The following is a 25,506-nucleotide window of genomic DNA, read 5'->3' as shown; positions in this document are numbered from 1 at the left end:
GGGAGACACAATTCAACCCATAACAAAGGTTAAGGAGTTGGTGAGCTGATATTTCATATGGATGGTTAGGTGAGACCTGAAAGGTGACATTTGACTATGGACCTGAAGAAACTGAGGCAGTGAGCCATTCCGATATCCACTTTCCGAGCAGAGACCAGAATGGGAGAATGATCTTCGTGATTCAGAAACAACGGAAAGCCCATGTGATGGAAGCCAGCTGAGAGAGAGACAGAGAAAGGAAAGATGAGATCCAAGAAATTGCGGTGTTTTCCCTGTAAGTAAACTGGAGAGTCACTGGGGGATTAGAGTAGCAATGCATCATGCTGGGTGAAGAACTTGGAAAAATCCTTCCAACAGTGCTGTTGCAAATAGACAGAGGGGGTGAGGTCGGCGGAAGGGGGCCATCACAGGGGAGAATTGATGACAGTCTGAACCAGAGCTGTCGTGACAGAAGCAGAGGGAGAGGTGGTCAGAGTCAAGACACGTCTTCAAGGAAGAGCCAATGGGGTGGTGGAGGTAATATGATCTAGGGAGTGAGAGCAAGAAGAGGCTGAGCAATGATTCTTGGGCTTTTGGCTCATGCAGCTGGAAGGATGGATTTGCCATTTGTTGAAGTGGGGATAAGAGGTATTGCTGAGGAGAAGAGGTATTGCTGAGGTAGAGATTAGAGTTTGATTTGATGTGCTGAGTTTGAGATAATCTGGGGCATCCAAGCAGAAGTGATGGGTAGGTGTTCAGAGACATGAATCTAGAGTTCAGGAAGTTGTCAAACATGATGGTATAAAAAGCCATGGCATGAGATTAAATCCGCTAGGGAACAAATAGAGCTGGAGGAAAGGGGAGGTTCTAGGATGAACGCTTGGGTCCTCCAGCATTTAGAGCAGAGCAAGTGGAGGAGAAAAACATGCATGGCCACCAGAGCAGGAGGAAAACCAGGGAAAGTGGATTCCATGAAGTTAAGTGAAGAGTGTTTGGGGATGGGGTGGGGAGATCTGTGGCCAGCACACTAGCCACTGGAAACTGGCCATGGGATTTGGTAATGTGGGAGTCACTATGTGACTGTCATATGGGCATTTGGGGGAGTAAATGGAAAGAAAGCCAGATTATAGCGCATTCAACAGGGCCTGGGAGAGGGATTGTCCATACTTAATGTCTCCAGTTCCTTCAAGAATTTACCTTTATGGGAATTGGAGAAATTGTTATAGCTGATGGAGAATGTAGGGCCAAGGGAGATTCTTCTTTTTTTTTTAATGGAAGGTAATATATTTTATATTCTGATGGAGACAATGTCAGTAGAGAGGGAAAAATTAATGATGGGGAGAGATGGCAGAAATGCTGAAATAATAACTTTGAATAGGTGAGAAGTTGTGGAATCCAGTATCAAGATTAGCTGTATTGGGGAGTGCAGGTAATCAGTCCATTATTAACAGGAAGGAGGTTTAAATGGGTACAGACATAAGTTGCTTGGCAAAGGGGGTGATAAGAGTATATAGAAGAATTTTTTTTGTGGTTGTTTCTTTTATTTTGACAGACAAATTAACACCAAGGGCACTAGCAGAGAATGGAGGGGGGTGTTAAGGATTTGAAGATAGGGTGATGATGTGATAGGGTCCTCCAGATACACAGGAGCATGACTGGATTAGGGAGGGATGGTGAACGGCTGAACAGCACCAAGCACCCACTTGAAATAGGTGGCCATAAATTGAAGGTGACTCTGGTCATCATGATGAGCTGTTCTCCTCCAGCCATGTTCAAGTGCACAGGTAAAAGGGCAATTAGCAAAGAGAAAAGAAGAAGAGGCATTGAGGTCTTATGCAAGTACATGATCATAATGGCGGACTGTAGGCTCTAAGCCAGGTAAAAGGGGAATAAGATGAGAATAGAGTGAGGGACGGAGAGAGTTCACTGGCTAACTGGACCGAGGTCCTGGTGGGGTCACAGGATTGTTGGAGTTGGGGGATAACTGGAAAGAATGAGCTGGGAAGTAGGTGGCAGGCATAAGGGAGTTATCAAGTCAATGGGAAGTGGGTGGCAGTCATGAGAGAGTCAATCCACTTAGCATTGTGGAGCGTGGATGCAATCATGGGTAATAACCAGGTCTACAGCCATAAAGTGGGTAGATGAGAAAAGGCAGAGGACAATATAAGTGGGGGGTGGGGAGGAGAAGAAGGATACGAGGAGAAGGATATGAGATGGTTTTGGAAGGACCACACACTTAGATGGTGTAGGTCTGGATGACTGCAGCATGAGGGGCTGGCCAGTAGTAAAATCTGAAGACATGAGCTTTGCAGTTTGTTGGGGAGGAGCGAGGGACAATGGCTTGGGAACAGTCTGAGGGAACAGAAAGGCCATAAGCCCACCTTCAAGTCCAGGGGCATGAGCCGCACGAAGGAGAACATGGTTAACACTTGGGAGCCCCACAAGGAAACTGCACCCTCGAAGGTGCGCCAGGTTTTAGTTACAGCAAGAAGGGAATGGGAATGTTCAGAAGGTTTGCTAGTGTTGGGTGAGTGTAGGGAGGTGGGCAAACATGAGAGATGGGGTTAGCTCGGGAGGTCCAGAGACAGGTGTGATGAGGGTTGAAGAAACCCTGGAAGAAACGTTGGTTGAAGGTTGACGAAACCTTCCTGCCGTGACTGATTTCAGTGGGGAGACAGGCCGGTGTGTGGTCTAGGGCCGACTGTGGTAGTGAGTCCACTGGAGTAGCTTGGGGCCATGGTGGGTGGGCTTTTGTCAGGACCATGTGCTTTGGGGTGGGAGGGTTGCATCTGGATCCCTGCTTCATTCCGCTTCTGGTATTTTGCAGCCTGGAGGGCTTCATATTTCAGCTTGGACCCTAGGACCCTCCTTCATGTCTGCTGCTGGCTGTCGTAGGGCCACAAAAGGAGCTTGCCAGTGTATCCCCAAAGTTCTGCAGATACGACATGGAACAGCCTCAAAGAGGAGGAGAGCCTCCTTTTTGGAGGTTGGTTTAAAATGAGATGGTTTTTTGAAAAGTAGTGATTGGCTAGAGGGGGAGGTAAGCTTGTAGTCATTATGCATCAGGCCTGAGGTTTGGTTACTGCCATTCGCAAATGGGCTTTGAGATTTTATTCCGTTATCTAAGTAGATTCTAATTATCCAAATAGATTCACAGGTTTTTGTTTTTTTTTTCTCATGATTTGAAAATAAAAGATCACTTGTCCCTAATGATAAACAAAAAGAATGTTTTCTCAGCTGAGTAAAAGGTTAAACTGCTATTCATTGTGTTTTGTCTTCAGACTTTTGATAGAAGAAACTTTCTTACCATTTATAGCTATGTAAAAAAAAGGTAGAGTTTTGGGTTTAGTATAGTTTATGAAAGTAATTTCAACACATATGTGACTTGAATAGGAAAAGCAAAAGAACCAGAGTCTGTTCCATAGATGGGCTGAAATATCTCTTCAAGGCTTTTACTTTTCTTCTTTTTTAAAATGACTTCAGAAGAGAGATTCACTAGTAATTCTAGACTAACAAAGGGAAGGTATTATGAGAAAATAATTTTTGAAATGGGACTTTTTAGTGTGGGAAGCGTTTAGGATGGTGTCTGGGAATTATATGGGGACAATGGTGGTTAATACAATTTTAATAGAGAGATAGAAACAAAAAGTGATTTATCAAGCCTCTTACAAACAAATTTTAGATTTATCATCATTATGTTTTCCTAATAGAAGAGCAGTGCATGGGGGCACCTGGGTGGCTCAGTGGGTTAAAGCCTCTGCCTTCGGCTCAGGTCATGATTCCAGAGTCCTGGGATCGAGCCCCACATCAGGCTCTCTGCTCAGCAGGGAGTCTGCTTCCCTTCCTCTCTCTCTCTGCCTGCCTCTCTGCCTACTTGTGATCCGTGTCTGTCAAATGAATAAATGAAGTCTTAAAAAAATAAAAAAAAGGAGAGCAGTGCCTGTGAGGTTTGCCAAAAAATTGGTAGATCTGACTGACTTGGCCAAGGCATCCCTTTTGTGTCATAAATGCATAGAAATTCTGGGTAAATTATTATGAAATATATTTTATAATTCCTAATCAAATTAAAAGAAAGAGGAGGAAGTCACATGATGACAGGAATTGAAAGATATATCTAGGCCAGAACAACAAGCCCCACCGACACACAGGCCCTGGGCTGAGGGCTGGGCTATTGCCGTGTGGGGCAGGTGAGATGGGCAGGACCCACTGAAGCAGGGGCTGGGACAGATCTTCCTCTACAGATCCTGGAGCCTCCAGGGGCCACTCCCTTGTAAAATACCTCTCCAGCTCTTCTCTGGGGGAAGCCGCAAGGGAATTGCGCGTGGAGAAGGTGAAACTCCTGGCTTACAGCACCATGGAAATAGAAGTGATAGAAGATCATTTGAGAAGACTAAGCCAAGAATTTAGCAGAAACACTCTTCTAATTTTTTATTAACATATAATGAATTTTATCCCCAGGGGTACAGGTCTGTGAATCACCAGGTTTACACACTTCACAGCACTTATCATAGTACATACCTTCCCAAAGAAAAACTCTTCTAGAAGGCATGGAACATCCAGGGCTACAGCATGAGCAAACCCAATACTGCTTCATAAGGCTGGTTTTACAACTCACGGCATAGTGTCCACAGGGTAGATGAAGAATGGTACGCTGTGAGCGAGAGTCTGTATGTGCTTTAAAAAATAAATAAATCGTAGTCACTCTCTAGGTGGTATCATATACTATGATTTAAATATTCCCTTCCACATTTATGTCAGCAACCTGGAACTTTCTCACCTCTTCACACTGGTTGGTTCTCAAGTCCAGATAACCTTCAAGACAGCTGCCCTAAGGCATCTGAGAAGAACTTTGAGGGACATGTGTGTGGCAGCTAGCCCCCAGAATGGCCTCGAGCAGTCCCTCCCACGGCCCTCCAGGGTCTGAGTAGTGTGATGGATGGAGTATGGCAGGAGTGACATTATTTCACTTTTGAGACTAGGTTGTAAGAACGCTTTCTGGTTTCTTGTGGTTTCTGTTTGGGGTCTTCTTGCTGTCTCTCACCCTCTCTTGAGTCTCTTGCTCTAGAGGAAGCCAGCTCCCATATCTTGACACTCAGGCAGCTCATGTAGTGAAGCACCAAGGCTCCATGAACAACAGCCAACATGAACTTCCCAGGCATGTGATGGAGCCACCACAAGAGCATATTCTCCAGCCTCGGTTGTGCCTCCAGCCCTAGTCACAGCTTAATTGCACCCTTGAGCCTTCTGAGGCAGAACCCACCATGTAAGCCAAGCTCTGATTCTCAACCTCAGACACTGTGAGGGTAAGTGTTTATTGTTCAAGCTGCTGCATTTGGGGGCAGTTAGGCAGCAATGGATAATGAATACTCTGCATCCCAAACTCACTCCCTGCCTTCCCCCAAACCTTGTTCTCCTATATTCTTTCCTGTGTCTGTAAATGGTAACTCCATCCTTTCAACAACTCAGGCCAAAACCTTTGGAGTCATCTTTGAACAATGATATAGGTAAAGAATCATCCCTGTGTTTCTCACATCCCACATCTAATTTTTTTTTTTTTTTTTTTTTTTTTTTTTTTTTTTTTTTTTTAGCAAATCCCTGTTGGCTCTTTTATTTAAAATATGTACATAATCTGAATCCTTCTTACCCCCTCCATAGATGCTATGCGGTCCAAGCCACAACCATGTCTTGACTGGGTTATTGCAATAGCTCCTTTAGGCCTCCCTGATTCCAACCTTGTCCAGTTTTGGTGTCTCCATAGCAAAGTAGCCAGAGTTCTCTTCTAACATTATAGATCAGATATGTCACTCCTCTGACCAAATCCCTCTGATGGCTTCCAGTATCATTTAAGATAAAGGCCAAGGTCCTTCCAGGGACTCTGACATCAGGTTTGGTCTTTGGTCTTCCTCTGACTTCACCCTCTACTGTCCCTTTAGCTCCCTTTCCTCCAGCCACACTGGTATCATTATTTTTTCTTTGATAGGCAAGGAATAGTCCTGTATTAAGTCCTGCTTTATTTTCTCCCTAGCTTTACTGTCATCTGACATACTATATATTTCATACATCTTATATATTGCCTCTGTCCTTCCACTAGAGTATGAATCCCATAAGACAGGGAATTTTGATGGTTCTATTCACTGATGCACTCCAAGTCCCAAAAGCAATGCCTAGTACCTAGTAGGCACTCAAATTTACTTGAAAAATAGGAGACAAAATATTATAATATTTGGAAAACAGGAAAATTTGAAAGAAACTATAAAATAAAAAATGTTTAAAACTATTAAAACTGAAAGGAGTGAGAAGCATAAAAAACCAAGGTATTCTTTAAATCAATCAAATTTGAAAAAGAACTGATTTCATTTAAGAAATGTGGAATATAGCAACTAAAAAAAAAACCTCAAACATAAGGGATCAGCTAGATTTAGAAGACAAATCTGAGGAAATCACATAGCCTGGGGCACAGATATATGATGAGATTAAAATATAAAAAGGAAGTTAAACTTGGAATGAGAAGGCATCCTGTGTTTAATAGGCATCCTGAAGGGGAAAAAATAGTGGCAGTGGAGGAGAGGCAGTATTAAAACAAAAAACAAAAAACAATGGCAGAGACTTCTCCAGATTTGAAAAGCAAAACAAAATATAAATCTTCAGATTAAAATAATATATGGAGGCCCAAGAAGGATTAAAAAATAACTTAGACACATTGGGGTAAAACTAAAATACTGAAAAGGAAAAATTCTAAATATAGAGAATGAAAGAGCAATCTCAAAGGAGAAATTATGAGATTGACAGCAGAGTTTTTGTAAATAACAATATATGTCAGAATGCAATCTAATTATACCTGCAGTCTGCTAATGGAAAGAACCACCATCATAGAATTCTATACCCAGCTAAAAGTATCATTCAAGAGTGAGGGCCAAATGAGAACATTGTCCAAAGAACCGTTATTGACCATTGCCTGAAAAGACCACTAAATGTGTTCATCAGTAAGGAGAAATTGAACACAGAAGATTGGAGAGGCATTGGAGTTATAATGGAAAGAAAGAAATTGGTGAACATTTTCATAATTGTAAACATTCACTTATAAACAAGAGATTTATTTGGAGGACAGGGCTAAAAACAAAGAGAAATCAAAATGCTAAGCAAGATGGCAGATGGGAGGAGGGAGATCAGAACTGAATTGTTTCTTGGCCAGAAGGACAGAGATTTTGATTGGATTTTTTAAAATGTCAAGTGTGCATTTTAAATGTCTAAAAGAATGAAATATAAGGTACAACTTTCAAGCTAGTAAAAAGGGGAAAAGGAGATGAAAAACACTTGATCCAGTTAAAAAATTCAGGAGAGGAGAAAAAAGATTGAAAAGGAAGAGGAGAAAAGGAAACATGTACCAGTAAAACACTGAACAAAAGGAAATTTAGCTGGTGATATTCTTTTTTTTTTTTTTTTTAAGATTTTATTTATTTATTTGACAGACAGAGATCACAAGTAGACAGACAGGCAGACAGAGAGGGAGGATGAAGTAGGCTCCCCACCAAGCAGAGAGCCCGATGTGGGGCTCGATCCCAGGACCCCGAGATCATGACCTGAGCTGAAGGCAGAGGCTTTATCCCACTGAGCCACCCAGGCACCCCTAGTTAGTGATATTCTTAAACAATATTAGTTGTAAGGTAAAGTGTGTTGAATCAGATAAAGATTATACTGAATGATAAGTGAAAAAATTCAAAAGTAAGTTACAGCAATCCTAGTCTAATGATCTAGACTCAAAGACATAAGGAAAAAAATTGACAGAGGTACAAAGAAAAACTAACAAATTCACAATTATTGTTAGAGATGTTAAATATCTCTATCAGACACTAATGAAAAAGAAGACAAAATATTAGGAAGGCTATACCAGATATGAAAAACATGATGAACAAGGATGATTTAATGTTTAAGTCATGATTAACAAAGATGACTTAATGTCAAAATACGTATTCCTGGACACAACCTTCCCTATTTTTTCTTTTCTTTTTTTTTAAAGCACACAGAACCTTTATGTTTACTGACTACATACACCACATAATTGATAACATACAGAGTATATCCCTTGACCACAGTGCACGGTTTTTAAAAAGTAAAAATAAAAGTCCCTTATTCTTTGGAAACTAAATAAACACATTTACAAGAAGTGGGTCAAGAAGGGATTGTACTGAAAATTCTGAAATAATTAAAATCACATAATAATCATTGCAGTATATGCCAAAACACACAAGATTCAGATTTATATAATAGGAAAAGACATGAAAGATTGAAAGATGAATGAATCACTCAACTTGTAAAGTTAACAAAAGAGAAATTCAAAAGAAACCATCTTGACAAAGATGGTGCAAGAGTTTCTGCATCTTTCCATACGTAATATTTGGATTTTCAAGGCAGGGAAAATGCTTTGAAAGTGGCGATGGGTTAAAGGAAGACTCCTACTCTATTTGTTTGGGGTCTTGGTACGTGTGGATTTAGAGAGAAAAACCAATTTGAGGGAGTTGGAGAAATAGGTCAGTATCATCTGGGGTGACACCAAGGTTTCCGCTGGGTAAGGAAGAGGCACGGGTTTCAGAAAAGAGATCGAGGACATAGGAGAGATTTGACTAAAAACTGGGAGTTCCAGAGATAATATGGAGAGGGTTGGTGGATGGGATCAGACTGGAGAGGATACCGAAATGTGAGTGATAGCCCCAGAGGTAATGGATTGCTTTAGCTTGGACATGTGGAGGGGACCATGACCTGCAGCGAGGTGAACATGACATGATTATTCTTGGTGGGTGAGAACAGGTGAAAAATAGGTTTAGCTATGGTCTTAACACTCGAACCACACAGTAGTAAGGGGGTTGTGGGGAGGGGGATATGCGAGTGGGAGGCTGCACCTGTCCTCTTTGGCTGCGTAAGTGTCCTTGTCTTCTCTCTTTCAGTATTTTCTATTCATTTCTGATCTACTGTGGTCTTGTATTTTAGTGCAATTTTGAACTATTTTATTTTCTTTTGCTGATTCCAGGGTTGGGGCAGGAGGAGAAGGTTGCAGTGTGAGCTCAGCATGCAATCTGCATCTAGAGACAGAGCTTCCATTTTGACCCCATTTCCCACGGACTATGGGGTTCAAGTTCTCCTCTCTGCTTAGTTACTTAAAAAAAAAAAAAAAAAACAAACCCAACAACAACAACAACAAACAAGTCTTTCCAGGGCTCACAGTTATTGCTGAAAGCTTTCTATCTGCACACAGGCTAGAATTTAAGAAAGAATCTCCAGATGAAGGGAGTTCAGTTACATTACATTTGTCATACTATTAATTATGTTTCCTCTGTCTTTCCACCCCTAAAACACCCTCTGGGCTTGTCCCCACAAGAACCAGTGGGGCAGTCTTATTTTCCCTCTGTATCTGGGTGTATTTACTGTGGCTTCATTAGGAGACTTTACACTTGTTATCCCATCTTTGATTCCAAATTTATTCTTACATAAACTCAGGATCTACCTGCACAGTTTTTCAGGTGACAGTTTTCCCAAGTGCTCACCAGCTCAACATTTTACAAGGGCATTTGCTTCTTCCAGACTTTTGGCTGCACTGTAAGCCTTCAGCTGAGCCAGAATAGTTGACTGTGGTTATCAAAGTTTCGTCTAAATAAACTGGGACCTCACTATATCTCTTGGCTATAGAGCTAGGTATATGGACAATCCGATGCTCTCCAAAGTGGGGAGAGTTACTGAAGTGTAAAAAAAGACCTCCTTATAAGGAAGTTTTACCTAGAAGGAAGAGTCCCCAGCGTTGGCTTTGTGAACAGCATTACAGCGTAACTCCGGGGTACCAGAGCCAAATATGATTCTTCCTGTCCTCCACCAAAGGCCCAGCCTGGTTTTTATAGGCCAGACATAAATCTGAGAAAGTGTTTATAAAATAGACTGGGTCTATCTGGAAGGTTTAAAAAACAACTTTTATAGGTTAATTCTTAGAAAATCGATTCGAGGCTATTTGGAGACATTGCTTTTGCAGGGAATGGGATCCGTCTCCTCTTATCTTGTCCTGTCCACTTGCACTGCGTTGTTCATTCAACAAAAGAGCACAGTTAATTTTAGGGAGGCCTGCTTTATTGTGGCAGCATGATAGGACAGGGGGAATCCTTATGAAGTATTTATTAGCGGACCTCAAATCTCCATGCTTTCTTTGCCTACCTTGTTACGCCGTATCAAAACTGCATTTGCGCTTCAGTAGTCCAGTTCCCAGTTGTAGCAGGGACGGTTGGAACTGACTTGGAACTTGTGTGCCAGGGGGGACTTTAAAAACATATTCCACCAAACTTGCCAATTTTATAGATGATGAGGCTGGCACCCAGAAGGGACTGATTCTCTTCTTTTAGTGGACACCGCTGTCTGCAAAACACAATGAGTGGCGCTTGGTGGGACACAAGCATTCAAGGGTTATTGTTCTTGTGATCAGGAGCATTATCTATGATAAGGGAGGTAAAACAAGCTATAAGTAACTATGATGTGATGTGGTAGGAGCTGTAAATGAGGGAAAAGACCAAAGGCATTGTGCTGGAGTTTGGGTGTTAGCACCTTGTTGGGGAGAGTGCAAACTGGTAGTGATCATCAGGTTCTTGGCATGTAAGGGCAATCGGGGTGAATCGGTAGGATTTGTGCCCAGTGCTGGTGCGAGTCAAGGGTAAGCCTACTGGGATGGGAACTCCCCTGGGATGGAAAGGAAGCAGTAGGAAGTCTAGTTTATCCAGACAGTAAACTGCAGTAGGGAAAGAGTGATACTTAAGGTAGGAGGCATGGGTTGGGGCAAGATGATGGAGACCCTTGGAAGTCAGAGTGAACAGCATGACTTCATATAGTAGACCGTGGTCCAATGTGTCCACTGCTTCCAAGAGGTAAAGAGAATGACAGAGAGATATTGGGGCAGGGACCCAAGAATGTAGAGACAGGCCCTGGAAAGTTCCTAATGAGTTTTGCTAGTAAGGAAAAAGTAAATCTGTATAGGTCGTTTGTGCATATATGGGGAAGAATAAGGTCTGTAGGGAACACTTGGAGGTAAGAAGGAAAAAAATTAGTCGGAAGGAAAGCCCCGATTTTCAGGTGACTGGAACCCTGACGAAAGTAGGTGCTAAGCTTCTGAATGTGTTCTTTTTTTTGTCCATGGTATTGGTATAGCAAGCGTTTCCTAAAATCTAAAAACCCAACAGTACTATTTTGTCTTATGTCATCACTGACATAAGATTTGGAAATCTGGACCCATTCTGACCCTTAGGGGACAGAAAGTTGCCCCCAGGGTAAGTGGGGCTCTTCGGTTGATGACCAGACCAGGGTGGACTCATAGCTCTGAAATTCACACATCACTGGGGACCCCGAGTTTGTAGCTCGTAACGTCAGGCAGTCACAAGGATCTGCAAACTCCGGTGAATAGCCATCTGGATTATCCCAACCCCGCAGACCAGATCAAAGGAAATTAATTCGATGTGTTGCCCCCTTGACTCAAGCATTTGGCAAATGTCTTCTTCTTTTAGAGATGATTTTGAGTTTTGTAGAATTAAGACTCTTTTTTTTTTTTTTCTCTCAAGCATATTTCTCTCCGTTTTCAAAAGGTTGGGTACTTGTGGGAAATTTAATCCACATGTTTATGATTCATTTCGACTCCACTCCTTTCAAATTTATCTTTGGAGCATGAGCTGGTACTTGAGAAGCCTTTTTAAAGTTCAGGACTTTCAGAACCAGATAGTTATTTTGCTAGCTGTGTCTTGAAAACACATTCAGAAATTTTTGTTAGGATCAAAATGCAGGTTTTTAGGGTCTGGAAAGGGGTGTCTGAATGCAGCGAACCCTCAAAGCCACAGCAGTGTGTTTTCTACAGCAACTCTGTCGGCAAAGGACAGGGAGTATAGACAAGGAGCTGCTTCCCAGAGTGGTGAAGAAGGGGTATCTGTGTTTACAGGAGTGCCATCCGGCTTGCTTCAAATATTCCCCGGGACAGCATGCCTGGGAAGCATCATGGCATCTGTGTCCTCCCTGGTAGGCCCTGTTTCTTTTTATAGAGTCTTATGCATAGATCTTTGAGCTACTGGAACATTCCAGTTCTTTGCAATCCCCTTGTTTTATAGATGAAATCGAAGCTCAGCTAGGTTCCGTGTTTTGTTTTGTTTTGTTTTTAAAATATTTTATTTATCTGACAGAGATCACAAGTAGGCAGAGAGGCAGGCAGAGAGAGAGAGGAGGAAGCAGGCTCCCGGTGGGGCAGAATCCCGATGTGGGACTCGATCCCAGGACCCTGGGATCATGACCTGAGCCGAAGGCAGAGGCTTTAACCCACTGAGCCACCCAGGCGCCCAGGTTCTGTGTTTTTTGCCCAAGATCTCACACGCTTGAGGTTGAGATCCTCGGCAAACTTCCATGAGGCCCATTTTGTCTGAAAGAGAAGAATATTTGATGAAAATCAAGGGCACACAGTGGGGACTTGGGTTTGGGCCCAGGCAGAGGGTCAGTGCTGTTTTGGGAGCGTGAGAAAGAGGCTGAACGCTTACTTCTGCATGGTGTACCCTCTTTGAGTGTCTGTCTCTTTTAGGTGGTCTGTTTGGGGTTGCATCTCCTCTTTGGAAAAAGGGGGTGAGAAAGAACTCTGAAGGGAATGGGCTTTCAAAGCCTGTTGCCAGGAGAGTGTCACATAGAATATTCTGATGCGAAGCCTGAATTCTACAGCATTATTTAGCAAAGATTCTTAGAGCAAGCTGATTACTCTGTAAACAGATGCCTTCGGTGCTCTGATGCCTGTCCCAGAACATGAATGCCTATTGGATGAGTCAGTGGGTGACCGTTCTAAGTATGTTGGATCCACTCAGTCACAGGAGGGGAAATCTGTTGACCTTGGATACAAACTTTGGCCCAGAACAACGACACTTGGTTATTTAGTTGTAAAAAATGTGGGAAATAGATGCCTATCAGCAAAGGTCTTGGTCTTTGCTCTCCAAGGAAACTCATGGTGAAATTTATGAAGGTTTTTTATCAGGGTGAGGTCAACAGAACATATTCACACACATGCCATTTAAAATAGCATTTATTTGTTTAGTAAATGATTATAAAAGTACTATATGTTCATGGTGGAAAATGAGAAAAATGCCAAAAGTATAAAGAAGAAAAAATAAATTACTTGTAATTCCATTACCAATTGGAGATAACCAATGTTAACATTAATGTTTGAGAGTTTCTCATTTTTTTAGTCGGTGCATGGAGTCTTTTATTTATTTATTTATTTTGTACAAGAAGTACTCTTTTCCTGTTGGAAACTGGTTTGCTTTTAAATTGTAAAGGTCAAGAGGAGATAAATGTTCTTAAGCTTCTTAGACCAATAGCCATGATTTTATTGGGTCTCAGGTCCCGTATGAGATTCAAGCATCTGTAGGATCCCAGTTGAAGTTCACAGATCTTTTCTCTGTATTGTTTCCTTTACCTTCTGTCCACTTTTCTTCCCACGACTGATTACCAACATCCATTTTTCTCTACCCACTAGCATCTTCTCCCACATGGTTTCTCATTTCTCGTCGTTATGGCTGCCTGTGGCTCTCACACAGCCCCCTTCTACCTTCAGGGCCTTTCGTTCTGCATACCATTTGTGTGACATTTCCCAGTTCCAACTATTCAGAGAGAGAATCTGATTTATTCAGCTAATCATGCTTATCTGTACTTGAGTATGGCTTGGCACACGGGCTCTGCCATAAATTTCTGGCCAGTGGAGTCAGTTACTTCTCTGATCTATCCAGGGATGGGCAGATGAGAAGGGGATTCAGGTAACATTTGGAAAATAATATCGAAGGGCAGTTTAAATCATGCCTAACCCTGCTATTCTGTCACATACTGCTTATGTTTTTATGATCTTTCCTTTTAGTCATTTTTCTAGGATAGATGCACATATACGTGTGTGTTTGCATGTGCAAGTATGTATGTTTTTTTTTGTGTGTGTACACATTTAGTTTTATTGTAACAAAGCAACTTGTACACCTTTAACGTTTAAAACTGAGCATCATCTTTCCTTTCCAGTGAAACAAAAAGAAAATTTTTAAAAATAAACAGGAACAAAATTACAACAGAGAATGTCAATTCCAAATAAGATCCTACAAGTTCTGCTGATTCTCCCATCGAGTGGCAGGGCTCAAGTCATCATTAGGAGAGAGTTTTATTTTAAAAGTGTCATCTTAAACTGCAAGGATGTCCGTTAAACATCATGATTAAACATGCCAAAGGAGAAGCCATGTTGTCAAAATGCCCACTTAACCCACCCAAACATCTCAAACCCACCCTTTGCTGACCTTCTATAACCCCATTTTTTAAAGTTTTTTTTTCTTTTTTTTTTAAACAAGAGAAAGTAGACAGGTACATGTTGGTAAATGCTAACTGTCCATATTCACATAGAAACACAGTATAATCTCTGAGCCCAATATACAGAGAAAGGAGGAAAAAAGCTAGAATTCTATGCACTACTACACAGGGGCCTAGCACCCTCCAGCTTCCAGCAGAGCTAAGGGAGCAGAAGGTTTTTCTTTTTGCCCACAGAGCACGGAGGTGTTGATTCCATAAAGTTTTTGTTTTTGTTGAGACAGGAAGGGACAAAAATGAATTTGGAACAAAAAGGGGTAGAAGATTCTTTTCCCACTGTATTCTGCTCAAGGTATTTCCCCCCCAAATAAGCTGAGAACCATGGTATAAAGGGAGAGAAAAAGGAGACTTCAAAAAACAGGGTGAATGAGCACGAGAGGAGAAAAGAAAAAGAAAAAGGGGAAAAAAAAAGACGGCAACTTGCTCCCAGGGACTGAAGAAAATTAAAAAAGGAAGGTTGGAATCCATCAGTGCTCCATTAGTCATCCTCTCCTTCATCCTCCTCTCCTTCCTCCCCCTCATCATCATCTTCATCTTCTTCACCTTCATCCTCATCTCCTTCTTCATCAATATCTTCCAATCCTTCTTCTTCATCATCATCATCATCCTCTTCTCCTTCCCCTTCTTCGTCATCCATATCGGGAACCAAGTAGTACTGTAATGGATTTGGCCAAATATCATCTTCGATGACTTCTCCTAACTCATCTGCACCTGCATCAGAATGGTCAGTAAACCAGGTGAAGAAGCTCTCTGGTTCCTCATGCTGTCTCTTCCTGCTGGCTTTATTCTGTGTTTGACTTGAACGTTTCGTCAAATCCTTTCCAGATTTCCATTTGATTTCAGTGGACTTTGAAGATGGATCACCACTCTCATTCAGATGAAATTCTTTGGAGAGAACTTTATTTTCGAAGTAAGGGTTTTCATCAAAATAAAAATCTATTCTGTAACCTGATTACAGTATGTATGTTCTTAAAATGTGATCACATCTCACTTTCTTAGCTATAGTCTGAACATTTTCTTGTGCATTTAGCTATTTCCAAAACCTGATTTGTAGAGGTGTACAATGGTTCATTCTATGGGCATACCAACACTAGATTTCACAATCCCGATATTACTGGGCACTCTATGGTGTCTGTAGTGGGAAGACGGACTGCTCTTGTATCCCACAAAGACACAGTTTCTTATCATTGGAGGTCATGGACAGTTGCTAGGAGGGCAAAAATTGGCTCATATCTGTAATAGGTTCTTCAGGTAGATAATTTAGTTTCATGAAAATAAGGATACTTGCATTCTGTCTGTTTATCGTATTCTTTTTTATTTTCCAAATTTATTTTTTTAGACTGGATTTCTTTTGATGTATGTCATTAGGAAATACTTCAAACTTTACATTTTTTCCCCTAAAATTTTAATCTATTGTCCCAGAGCCATTTTATTTGTTTGCTATCCTTTCTTTCTCAATTGATTTGGAATATCATGTAGTTGATTTCCTTGATTCTCAGATACAATTGACTATGAGGTTCCCTTCTCATTTAAAACCAGGGCAATTTAAAATTCTTGAGTCACTTCCTGATATCAGAAAAATTATAATTAAGAAATAGAGTACCAAATTATCCCATCTACCTAGCGGTTTCTGGGTTTTCTATTCCCTGGCACTGACCTATTTTGGAGTATATTATTATTTCAACAGTTATGAGTTAAAATTTGTTTGGCATCTACTGTATTTATAATCTTTAATATTTTACTTAAGTACAGTTATAATTATATTATAATTTTTTTGCCCAGTCTTGTGCATTTGTGATTTTGTGTGATCTTCCAAGTGAATTCTCTCTAATACTGTTCTTCAAAGAATCACATTAAATTGGCAGTTAGCATTGCCATAAATTTGGAAGACCTTGTCTGTTGACATGATTAAATACTTTAATAGTTGATAACTTTGATTTTTTACCCTACTTATTATTAATTCTAATAGATTTTCAGCTGGTTCTCTTTAGTTTTCCACATGTGCACAGATTTGATATTGAACATATTATTAATGTTGTGTCTGATCTTAATGGAAATCCTTCTGGTGCTTTACCCATTCTGTAGAATACTGTCTTTTGGTCCAAGATAGGTCATATTGTCATTTTTCAGTAAATATCCTAGTTTTTCCAAGAGTTTGAATCAGCATAAAATGTTGAAAAATAGTTTGATGCCCACTTGCATCTATCAAGAGCATACTGCTTTTTTTTCTTTTTAAGTTACTAGAGTTTAAACATTTAGCTATAATTTCATTATAGACTCTACTTTGTCTTTGTGTATCATATCGGTCAGCTTTTACCATTCTGCATCCATTTTCTTTTTTTTTTTTTTTTTAAAGATTTTATTTATTCATTTGACAGACAGAGATCACAAGCAGGCAGAGAGGCAGGCAGAGAGAGAGGAGGAAGCAGGTTCCCTGAGGAGCAGAGAGCCTGATGCGGGGCTCGATCACAGGACCCTGAGACCATGACCTGAGCTGAAAGCAGAGGCTTAACCCACTGAGCCACCCAGGCGCCCCTGCATCCATGTTCTTAAGGGAGATTTAATCTATAGGTTTTTTGGTTTTTCCTTTTTTTTTTTTTTTTTTTTTTGTCCTTTTAGATCTCTGGTATAGAGGTTTGGATTATTCAGATGCCTTATATTTCACATGTTTTGCTATTGTGAATATAAGCCTTTTCTTTACGTTATGTAGCACACATGGGTGGTATATGGAAAATCTACAGATTTTTTAAAATATTTTATTTGTTTATTTGAGAGGGAGGGAGAGAGAGAGAGAGAAAGAGAACAAGTCGAGGAGAGGCAGAAGGAGAAGAGACTTCCCACTGAGCAAGGAGCCTGACGTAGGACTTGATCCAGGACCTTGGGATGATGACCTAGGCCGAAGGCAGATGCTCAACCAACGGAGGCACTCAGGCACCCTATAATTGTATTTCTAATAATATTTTTTCCTTCTTTGTAATGACTATAATGGATTTCCACCTTATGTCTCATTTAATTGGCCAGCTTTCTGTAAAAACGTTAAATAATATTGGTGAGAGCAATCATTCTTGGTTTCTTCTGATTCTAATAGGAAAATCTCCTGTGTTTGACTCTGAAGACCTGACTTATTGAAGACCAATTATCTTTGCCATGTCGAGAACATCATTTCCTGTCTCTGCTTTTGAGTTTTTATTCTCAATATGTGCTACATTTTAATAATGCCTGTTTATTATTGCTGAAATGATTGCACATCTGCCTTTGATGTATTTTGTTAATTGCTTTCCTAATATTAAAATATTCGAGCATTCTGGGGCATCTGAGTGGCTCTCTCTTGACCTCAGCTCAGGTCTTGACCTCAGGGTCATAAGTTCAAGCCTCCGGTTGGGCTCCATGCCCTTAAAAAAAAAAATACTTCAGCATTCCCTAAAAACCCTAGTTGATTTGGATGGACGATCTTTTAATATACAATTTCATTCAACTGGCTGCTACTTGATTTAGCGTCTTGAAATTTGTGTTTATGATGATGGCTTTGGTTTATAGTCCTTTTCTGTGAGTGCTATCTTTGTGAGGTTCTGGTATCAAGATGATCCTTACTTGCAGTGAACATTTACATTTTTTTAAATTCAGGAATAGTTTATATTGCCTCAGGATTATCTGTTCCTTGAAAGTTTCAGCTGACTTGGTAATAAAACTGTCTGGGTGAACATCGCTTCAGGAGGTGATGCTCTGGTTACTTCCTCAAGTTCTTTGAGGGGTTTATTTTCCAGATCAGGTTTTGCGCTTCTAGAATCCATTCCGTGGTGGTTCCTCCAGAGCCAGATTTGGTTCGGATCTGAGTCCATCCCTTGAAGGAGGATTCCATCCCCCGATCAAAATATGTCTTTAGCTAAATTCTGCCTCTAGAATCTCAGGATTTGCTTTGAGTCCCAGAGGGCTGGGCGTTCACTTGTTTGTGTATCTACTTTTGCTTTATATCATTAATACGTATTTTCAGGTGTGCTAGGATTTGAGTTGTAACTTTTGCTTTCACTGGAACATGCACCAGCGTGGGAAGGCAGACCCAGAACCTCACAGGCTCCTAGATTTTGGAACTTGCTGGTAGTCACCAAAAAGAACCTGAAAATTGTGAGCAGCCAGATGGGCTTAGGGTCGTATGCCGAATTCCTCTTGCTATATGTGAATGGCATTGGGAGAGAGGTACTCTGGCTGCCTTGAAAGGGGGATTCCTCATGCAATGAAGAAAGAGCTGCCATTGTCACAAGACTTGAGTACCCAAGCGTCTTCATGTCTTCGGGTTGCCATGCAAAGTACCACACGCCAGGTGGCCGGAACAACAGATACCTCTTGTCTCCCGGTTCTGGAGACTAGACATCTGTAATCAAGGTATTGGCTGGGGAGGCTCTGTTCCAGGCTGTTCTCCTAGTTTTTGGTTCTTTTTCTGGCAATCTCTAGCTCAGAGCTGGATCACTTCCTAACTTAATCTCCACATGACATTTTTCCCTGTGGCTATTCCCTTCATCTTCCTTTTGCGCATGTCTGTCTGTGTCCAAATTTCTCCTTTTATGAGGACACCAGTCATGCTGGAGTAAGGCCCAACCCAATGACTTCGTGTGAACTTGATGACCTCTGTAGGGCCCTGTTTCCAAGTAAGGTCTCATGTTGAGGTGCCAGGGCTTGGGTCTTCAACATATTCTTTTTTGGGGTTGGTGGACATAATTCAACTCATCATGCCAAGTAAGACTGCCAGGAGAGGAAAGGTCAGAAGGGCGTCCTCACTGTCATTTGCAAACAAGAATGGGTACCCCACCAGCTGTCTTTCTGAATCCATTCCACCAGCCTTCTTAGATGGTGGATAAGGTTTTTTTCTTTTTTTTTTTTTTTTTAGATTTTATTTATTTATTTGTCAGAGAGAGTGAGCACAGGCGGACAGAATGGCAGGCAGAGGCAGAGGGAGAAGCAGGCTCCCTGCTGAGTAAGGAGCCTGACGTGGGACTCGATCCCAGGACGTTGGGATCATGACCTGAGCCGAAGGCAGCGGCTTAACCCACTGAGCCACCCAGGCGCCCCGATGGTGGATAAGTTTTTCAGGTTCTCTTGATGGACTGTTCCAATATTCCCAACAATTTTAAGTTCCGGGTGGGGGGGGGCGGGGATTGGGGGCTTTGGTCATTTTGTGTGTGTGTGTCTTTCTCAGTATTTCTCTGGGACAAGAATGGGGATTGTATCAGATTCTGCCAGTTAGAAGCCAAAAGTTGTAAACCAGAAGTTGTTCTGTCTTGAGGTTCCATCTTTCTGTCCTTACTTCTTTCCTGTCGGTAGGATGGAGGAGGGTCCTCCAAGACCACATTTCTGGGAGCTCCAGCCCTACCCCTGGTGCTGGTAGAGCAGAGAACAGGTGTTGAGGGGTACCCTGCATGCAGGTTGCTGAGGGAGAGACCTCCGTGGGGTTAGAGCTTCTCTGCACCACTTCTGATGTCATACCGATGGTCTCTGTGTCTCCTCTACAGGGATGCCCAGCTGCCTTGATTGCTCACAACTCTGATCTTCTGAAGGCTCACAGCTAATAAAATAGCTGTTTGGGGCCAAAGCTGTGCAGTAAAGAATCACCCTCGACTCGCACAGTTTGCCTCCTCTCTCACGAGCTAAATAATGCGACCTTTCAAATTTTTTAATTTTCAAGTGTAGCTTACATTTTTGGCTTTTTGCTAACTTTATCAAGGTCTTCCTGGGATGCTTGTCCATTTCCAAGGCGCCTCGATATGATCTCATCTTGTTCTCGCCACGAGCGGCTCTTCTGCTCATTTTTCACGGCGATAACTCACAGAAGTTACTGGAGGCGCAGGGGCGACTTGGCCGAAGCCACAGAGATAGCCGGAGAGCCAGTGCTGTGACGCCAAGCCCAGTTCCTTTCCATTAGGTCATTCTGCTCCCCTGCTACCTCACGGTCATGCCAAGGCTCGGCTCTCCCTCAAGAGCTCAGAATACCACCACCTCCTCCCTGGAGCCCTCTCAGGTTAAACAGATTGGAATAACGGACGCTTTTCATTCTATTACTCTTCTGTGTCCATGCAGGACTGGCAAACCTCTTGCTCCGTGGCCTGCTTTTTCTAGTCTAAGAATGGTTTTTACATTTAAAAAAAATATATTTTATTTAATTTATTGGACAGAGAGAGAGAGATCACAAGTAGGCAGAGAGGCAGGCAGAGAGAGAGAGAGAGAGAGAGAGAGAAGCAGGCTCCCCACTGAGCTGGGAGCCCGATGTGGAGCTCGATCCCAGGACCCTGAGATCAAGACCTGAGCTGAAGACAGATGCTTAACTGACTGAGCCACCCAGGCACCCCTTTAAAAGATTTTTTATTTATTCATTTGAGATAGAGGGAGAGAGAGAGAGCAGGAGCAGGGGGAGGGGCAGAGGGAAAAGGAGAAGCAGACTCCTCGCCGAGCAGGGAGCCTGACGCAGAACTCTATCCCAGGACCGTGAGATCATGACCTGAGCCAAAGGCAGATGCCCAGCCGACTGAGCCACCCAGGTACCCAGGGTTTTTACCTTTTTCAAGGGCTGTCAAAAAAAGAGAGAAGAAGAGAAAGGAGATGGCACAGAGACCCACGTGTGGTCCACAGTCTCAACTCTCTACTTTCTGACCCTGTACAGAAAAGTTCAGCAGCTCTTGGTCTAGATAACTGCGTCTCCTTTCATCCACTTTAGAAATTCACTTACCCTCCGTTCTTATTGATGACACCAATTTTGGACAACTGTTTATTTTTGCTTTTGAACATTCAAAGCTCCTGCTTGCTGTTCCTCTTATCTTCCTCCCCACTTCTGTCAGGCACGAAGGAATAGATACAGTGTGGAAGGAAGCAACTCTCACTATTTATTACTCTTACTATTATTACTAATCAATTACTATTTAATTAATATTATTACTATTAATTACTGTTATTACTAATACTCTTTATTACTCTTACTATTTATTTGCAAAGAGAGGGAGGGCTTTGGCACCAAATATGTTAAGTCATACTGTAGACCCAATGACTACTAGGTACAGTAGGTCTCTTGATGTTCAAGGGAGGAGAATTCTTTTTTTTTTTTTTTTAAGATTTTATTTATTCATTTGAGAGAGACAGAGAGAGACTGAGAAAGAGCATGAGAGGGAGAAATCCAGGGAGAAGCAGACTCCTCAGGGAACTGGGAGCCCGATGTGGGACTCAATCCCAGGGCTATGGGATCATGACCTGAGGTGAAGGCAGTCGCTTAACCAACTGAGCCATCCAGGTACCCGGGAGAAGAATTTTTGAAGACTGGTCAGTGAGCCTAAGAGGACAGGGAATGTATTCCTGTTTATGGCTGTCCCTAGCCTGAGGAAGCTTTGGGGTCGTAAATGGGACTTTTGCTGAGACTTGAAGAAGGGGTAAAAATTGAATAAAGCGATAGGACCGGAGCTTGTACTTTGGGCAAATAGACTGATATTGTAAGAAATAGCTCAGTGTGTGTCTTCTTCACAGTTATGTATTATCAGTGAACTGAATTAGTAGTTGATAATCTTGATTTTTAACAATTTAAATAGTTTTTAGGGAGGTTTTAGGTTCACGGCAAAATGGCACAGAAAGGACAGATTTCTCACATACACGTGCATCACCTCCCGGTTACCAACATGCCCCATCAGACTGGTACCTTCCTTCCTTCCTCTTTCTCTCTTTCTTTCTTAAGATATTATTTATTTATTTGTCAGAGAGAGAGAGTACACAAGCCAGGGGAGCGCCAGGCAGGGGGGAAGCAGGCTCCCCACTGAGCAGGGAGCCTGATGCGGGACTCAATCCCAGGACTCTGGGCTCATGACCTGAGCCGAAGGCACACACTTAACCAACTGATCCCCCCAGATGCCCTAAGACTGGTACCTTTCTTTACAACTAATGAACCTACATTGATATATCACCATCCAGAGACCCTAGTTTATATCAGGGTTCACTCTTGGTGTCATACATTTTAGTGTTTTTAGACAAATGTTTCTACCATTATGGTATCCTACAAAGAGTGTTTAACTGTTGAGTTGGCAAGAAACAGTAAGCCCCTCAATACAGGGACTTTGGCATGTCCCCTGCCTCTCCCCACAGCTCATCACAGTGCCAGCAATAAGACCCAGGGTTGATCACTATCTGTTGAAAGGAATGATGGTCTGTAAGATTAGGAAAGTAGATTAGGGTAGGAGAGTGGGCAGTCTTCAATGCCAAGCCAAGTACCTGGACCTTTATCCCGTCAATCACTCAGGGATCCACGAACTGTGACCTGTGGGCCAAATCCACGTGTTGTCTGTGGCTGCTTTCAGCTCCAAGTGCAGAAGAGCAGTAACGGAGGTGGTGCAACCCATCCCCCTACATGGATATTTTGCGAGCCTGTGCGGATGGCGGCGGAGAAAAGGATGAGCTTTTGAGGGTTTCTAGGGGGATGAGCTTTCCTATGGGTCTTCATGAGGGCAGTGCCAGGTTTCTAGGGGTCGGCAGGGATGGCATGATGAATCTATCAAGGCTCCAAGTCTGGGTGCCTCCCTAGCCCAGGAAGGGGTTCCCTGGGCACCCCCGTCTTCTTGATCAAGAACTTTCCTGGTCACCTCCAGAGCGTGATTCCATTTTCACATAACATCGCGAGCTTTGCTCACGTCTAAATATCTCCCTCACACTCTGCGCATTGGTTGCATTTTACAATTTTCTGAGTGCTATCTAGCAAATAATTTCCTCGGGGATTCCCCAGCCTTCTTTACTGCTCATAACTCTCTTATCTCTGAAGGTTAGCAGTTTATAAAATGGAGACTTTGGCCAACGTTGCATAACAAAGAATTACATTTGCCTCCGGGCTTGTCTCCCTCTTCTCTGGCTGGTAGGGGAATATGGCATTTGGAATGTTGAATCTTTGTGTTTCGGTGCATTGTGGCTTTTTCTAATTTTATCAGTGCATGATCACATGGGTAGCTTCTCAGGGACTTTTCTGGTTATTTATGAACGGACTTTTTAAACTCTGGGAGTTTTGAGTGGCAATGGCTAACAGGGTATTAGAGCTAGGTAGGAACCAGGAGGACACCACTAGGGAGGGAGGTCATCTCCTTTTGTCTTCCAGGCTACCTACCCTTCTGACCCCAGCCCAGCTGGGAGGGAAGCCATCTCAACTCATGTACAGAGGGCTTAAGGATTCCCTCTGGGAATATAATGAGGAACAGTAATCCCACTGAGTTTTAGGGAATAAAAGGACACTTGGCAGACAGAATTAGGCCCAGAACAAGTTAAAATTGCAGGGGGGGGGGGAAACACACACACACACACACACACACACACACACACAAAACCCAGGGGGCACATGGGTGGCAGCAGGTTAAGCCTCTGCCTTCGGCTCAGGTCATGATCTCAGGACCCTGGGATCAAGCCCCGCATCGGGCTCTCTGCTCAGCGGGGAGCCTGCTTCTCTCTCTCTCCTTGCCTGCCTCTCTGCCTACTTGTAATCTCTGTCTGTCAAATAAATAAAAAACAAACAAACAAACAAAAAACCCCCACAACCTACCTGAGTCTCTGAAAGGGAACTAACCCTAAGGCAATAGGGATCTAAGTAAAGATTTAGCAGCAAAAGGAAAGTGCCAAGTTCTGGGAAAATCCATGCCCTGTGCCACAAACTCCAATCCTCAGCCATCCTGATACTGGCAAAGTGAAATCAATGACAAAGCATAAAGCTAGGTTATTTTACCTCTGATTAATGCTGTGCATACTTCAACCAGGCCATACTTTTCTTTTCTTCTTAAATGTAATATACTGTATCATTCTATTTTATGTTAAAGACAGAAAATGAAGGTGGGTTATTAGGATTTAGAATAACAAATATGTATTTGGTCTTGGTCCTTGTCCCTGTCCCAGAACTTCTTAAAACCCTTGGAATTGGGCACCTGGGTGGCTCAGCGGGTTTAGCCGCTGCCTTCAGCTCAGGTCATGATCTCAGGGTCCTGGGATCGAGTCTCGCATCGGGCTCTCTGCTCAGCAGGGAGCCTGCTTCCCTCTTTCTCTCTCTGCCTGCCTCTCTGCCTACTTGTGATCTCCGTCTGTCAAATAAATAAATAAAATCTTTAAATAAAAAGCAAAACCCTTGGAATTGCTTATGCGATGAGTGATAAAGGTGTCTTTTGTGATGTTAATGAGGTCACTTTTGGACCAGACCCCAGGTCACCTAAGGAGGAGGGCTGGTTGCCAGAGGAACCAACCAAGTGATTAGAAGGTTGGAATTTTCATTCCCTCCTCTTGACTCCCTGGGCAATGATTTAATCAATTGTGTAATGAAGCCTCCTTAAAAGCCGAGAAGGGTGGGGGACAGGAAATGTCTAGGCTGATGAACATGTAGAGATTGGGGGAGGGTGGTACCCCCAAAGGGGGGGTGTGGACACTCTGTGCCTTTTCTCCATACCTGTCCTCTGTGATCTTTTTATCATAAACTGGTGATCCAGTGAGTAAATGGGTTTCTTGAGTTCTACAAGCCATTCTAGCAAACTAATCAAATCCAAGACGGAAGTTGTGGGAACCTCTGATTTAAGCCAATCAAGCAATATTTAGGGAAGCACACCCATAACAAAGATTGAGTTCCCTGCCAGCCAAACAGATGGGAGACAAAAGCACCATGATTAAGATGAGTGAACAAAATGAGACCTCAGTTTTCAACAGCTGATGAGGTCAGGGATGTTTGGGTGAGGATTTTGAGTGGTTACCAGGGAAACACGTGATCTACCGGAGTAAAGGTTTCTGTACTGCAGCCTTGGGAAGGACAGAAGAAGGTGAGTAGGGATAAAAGGTCAGGCTCTGAGCTGGAGCTGGTAGGTGGGAGAGGGGATGGTGACACAGTGTAAGATAGTGAGCCCAGCCAGAGGGTGGTTCCAACGTGCGCTAATCTGACAATATGGCTGGAACTCATATATATAATTCTACAAAATGAATAAATAAGCATTCAGTAATGTATTTTCTTTCTTAAGCAACTAGCATTTTCTGCATCTCTGGGATATGGTAGAGGGTTGATGTTTGAAAAAACATCATGTGCATAAAATTAAATAAATTGAAAATTTATTAAAATAAATTGAATTTATTAAAATTGAAAAAAGGGACATGTGCATAAAATTAAGTCCT

The 25,506-nt window shown here is 42.3% G+C and overlaps 1 protein-coding gene across 1 annotated transcript; it reads right to left on the bottom strand.

The window, feature by feature from the left end:
* Window positions 1-13,955: 13,955 nt before the first annotated feature.
* On the bottom strand, window positions 13,956-22,727 carry LOC131815655 (protein SET-like). The gene is made up of 2 exons (XM_059147429.1): window positions 22,640-22,727; window positions 13,956-15,312 (listed from the first exon to the last, which is right to left on the bottom strand). The coding sequence occupies exons 1-2, from the start codon at window positions 22,725-22,727 to the stop codon at window positions 14,843-14,845; spliced, it is 558 nt and encodes a 185-aa protein (XP_059003412.1). The 3' UTR covers window positions 13,956-14,842.
* Between the last annotated feature and the right edge of the window lie 2,779 nt (window positions 22,728-25,506).

Source organism: Mustela lutreola, chromosome 15 (genome assembly GCF_030435805.1).
Source record: "Mustela lutreola isolate mMusLut2 chromosome 15, mMusLut2.pri, whole genome shotgun sequence".
Lineage (NCBI taxonomy): Eukaryota > Metazoa > Chordata > Mammalia > Carnivora > Mustelidae > Mustela > Mustela lutreola.
This window is presented reverse-complemented; position numbering and strand designations above follow the sequence as displayed.

Bases quoted from the DNA above. Each gene is read 5' to 3' on its own strand.
- LOC131815655 (XM_059147429.1), bottom strand. From the start codon at position 22,727: ATGGGTTGCACCACCTCCGTTACTGCTCTTCTGCACTTGGAGCTGAAA. The intron at 15,313-22,639 runs GTTCGTGGATCC...TACTGTAATCAG, and splicing joins GATTTGGCCCACAGGTCACA to GTTACAGAATAGATTTTTAT.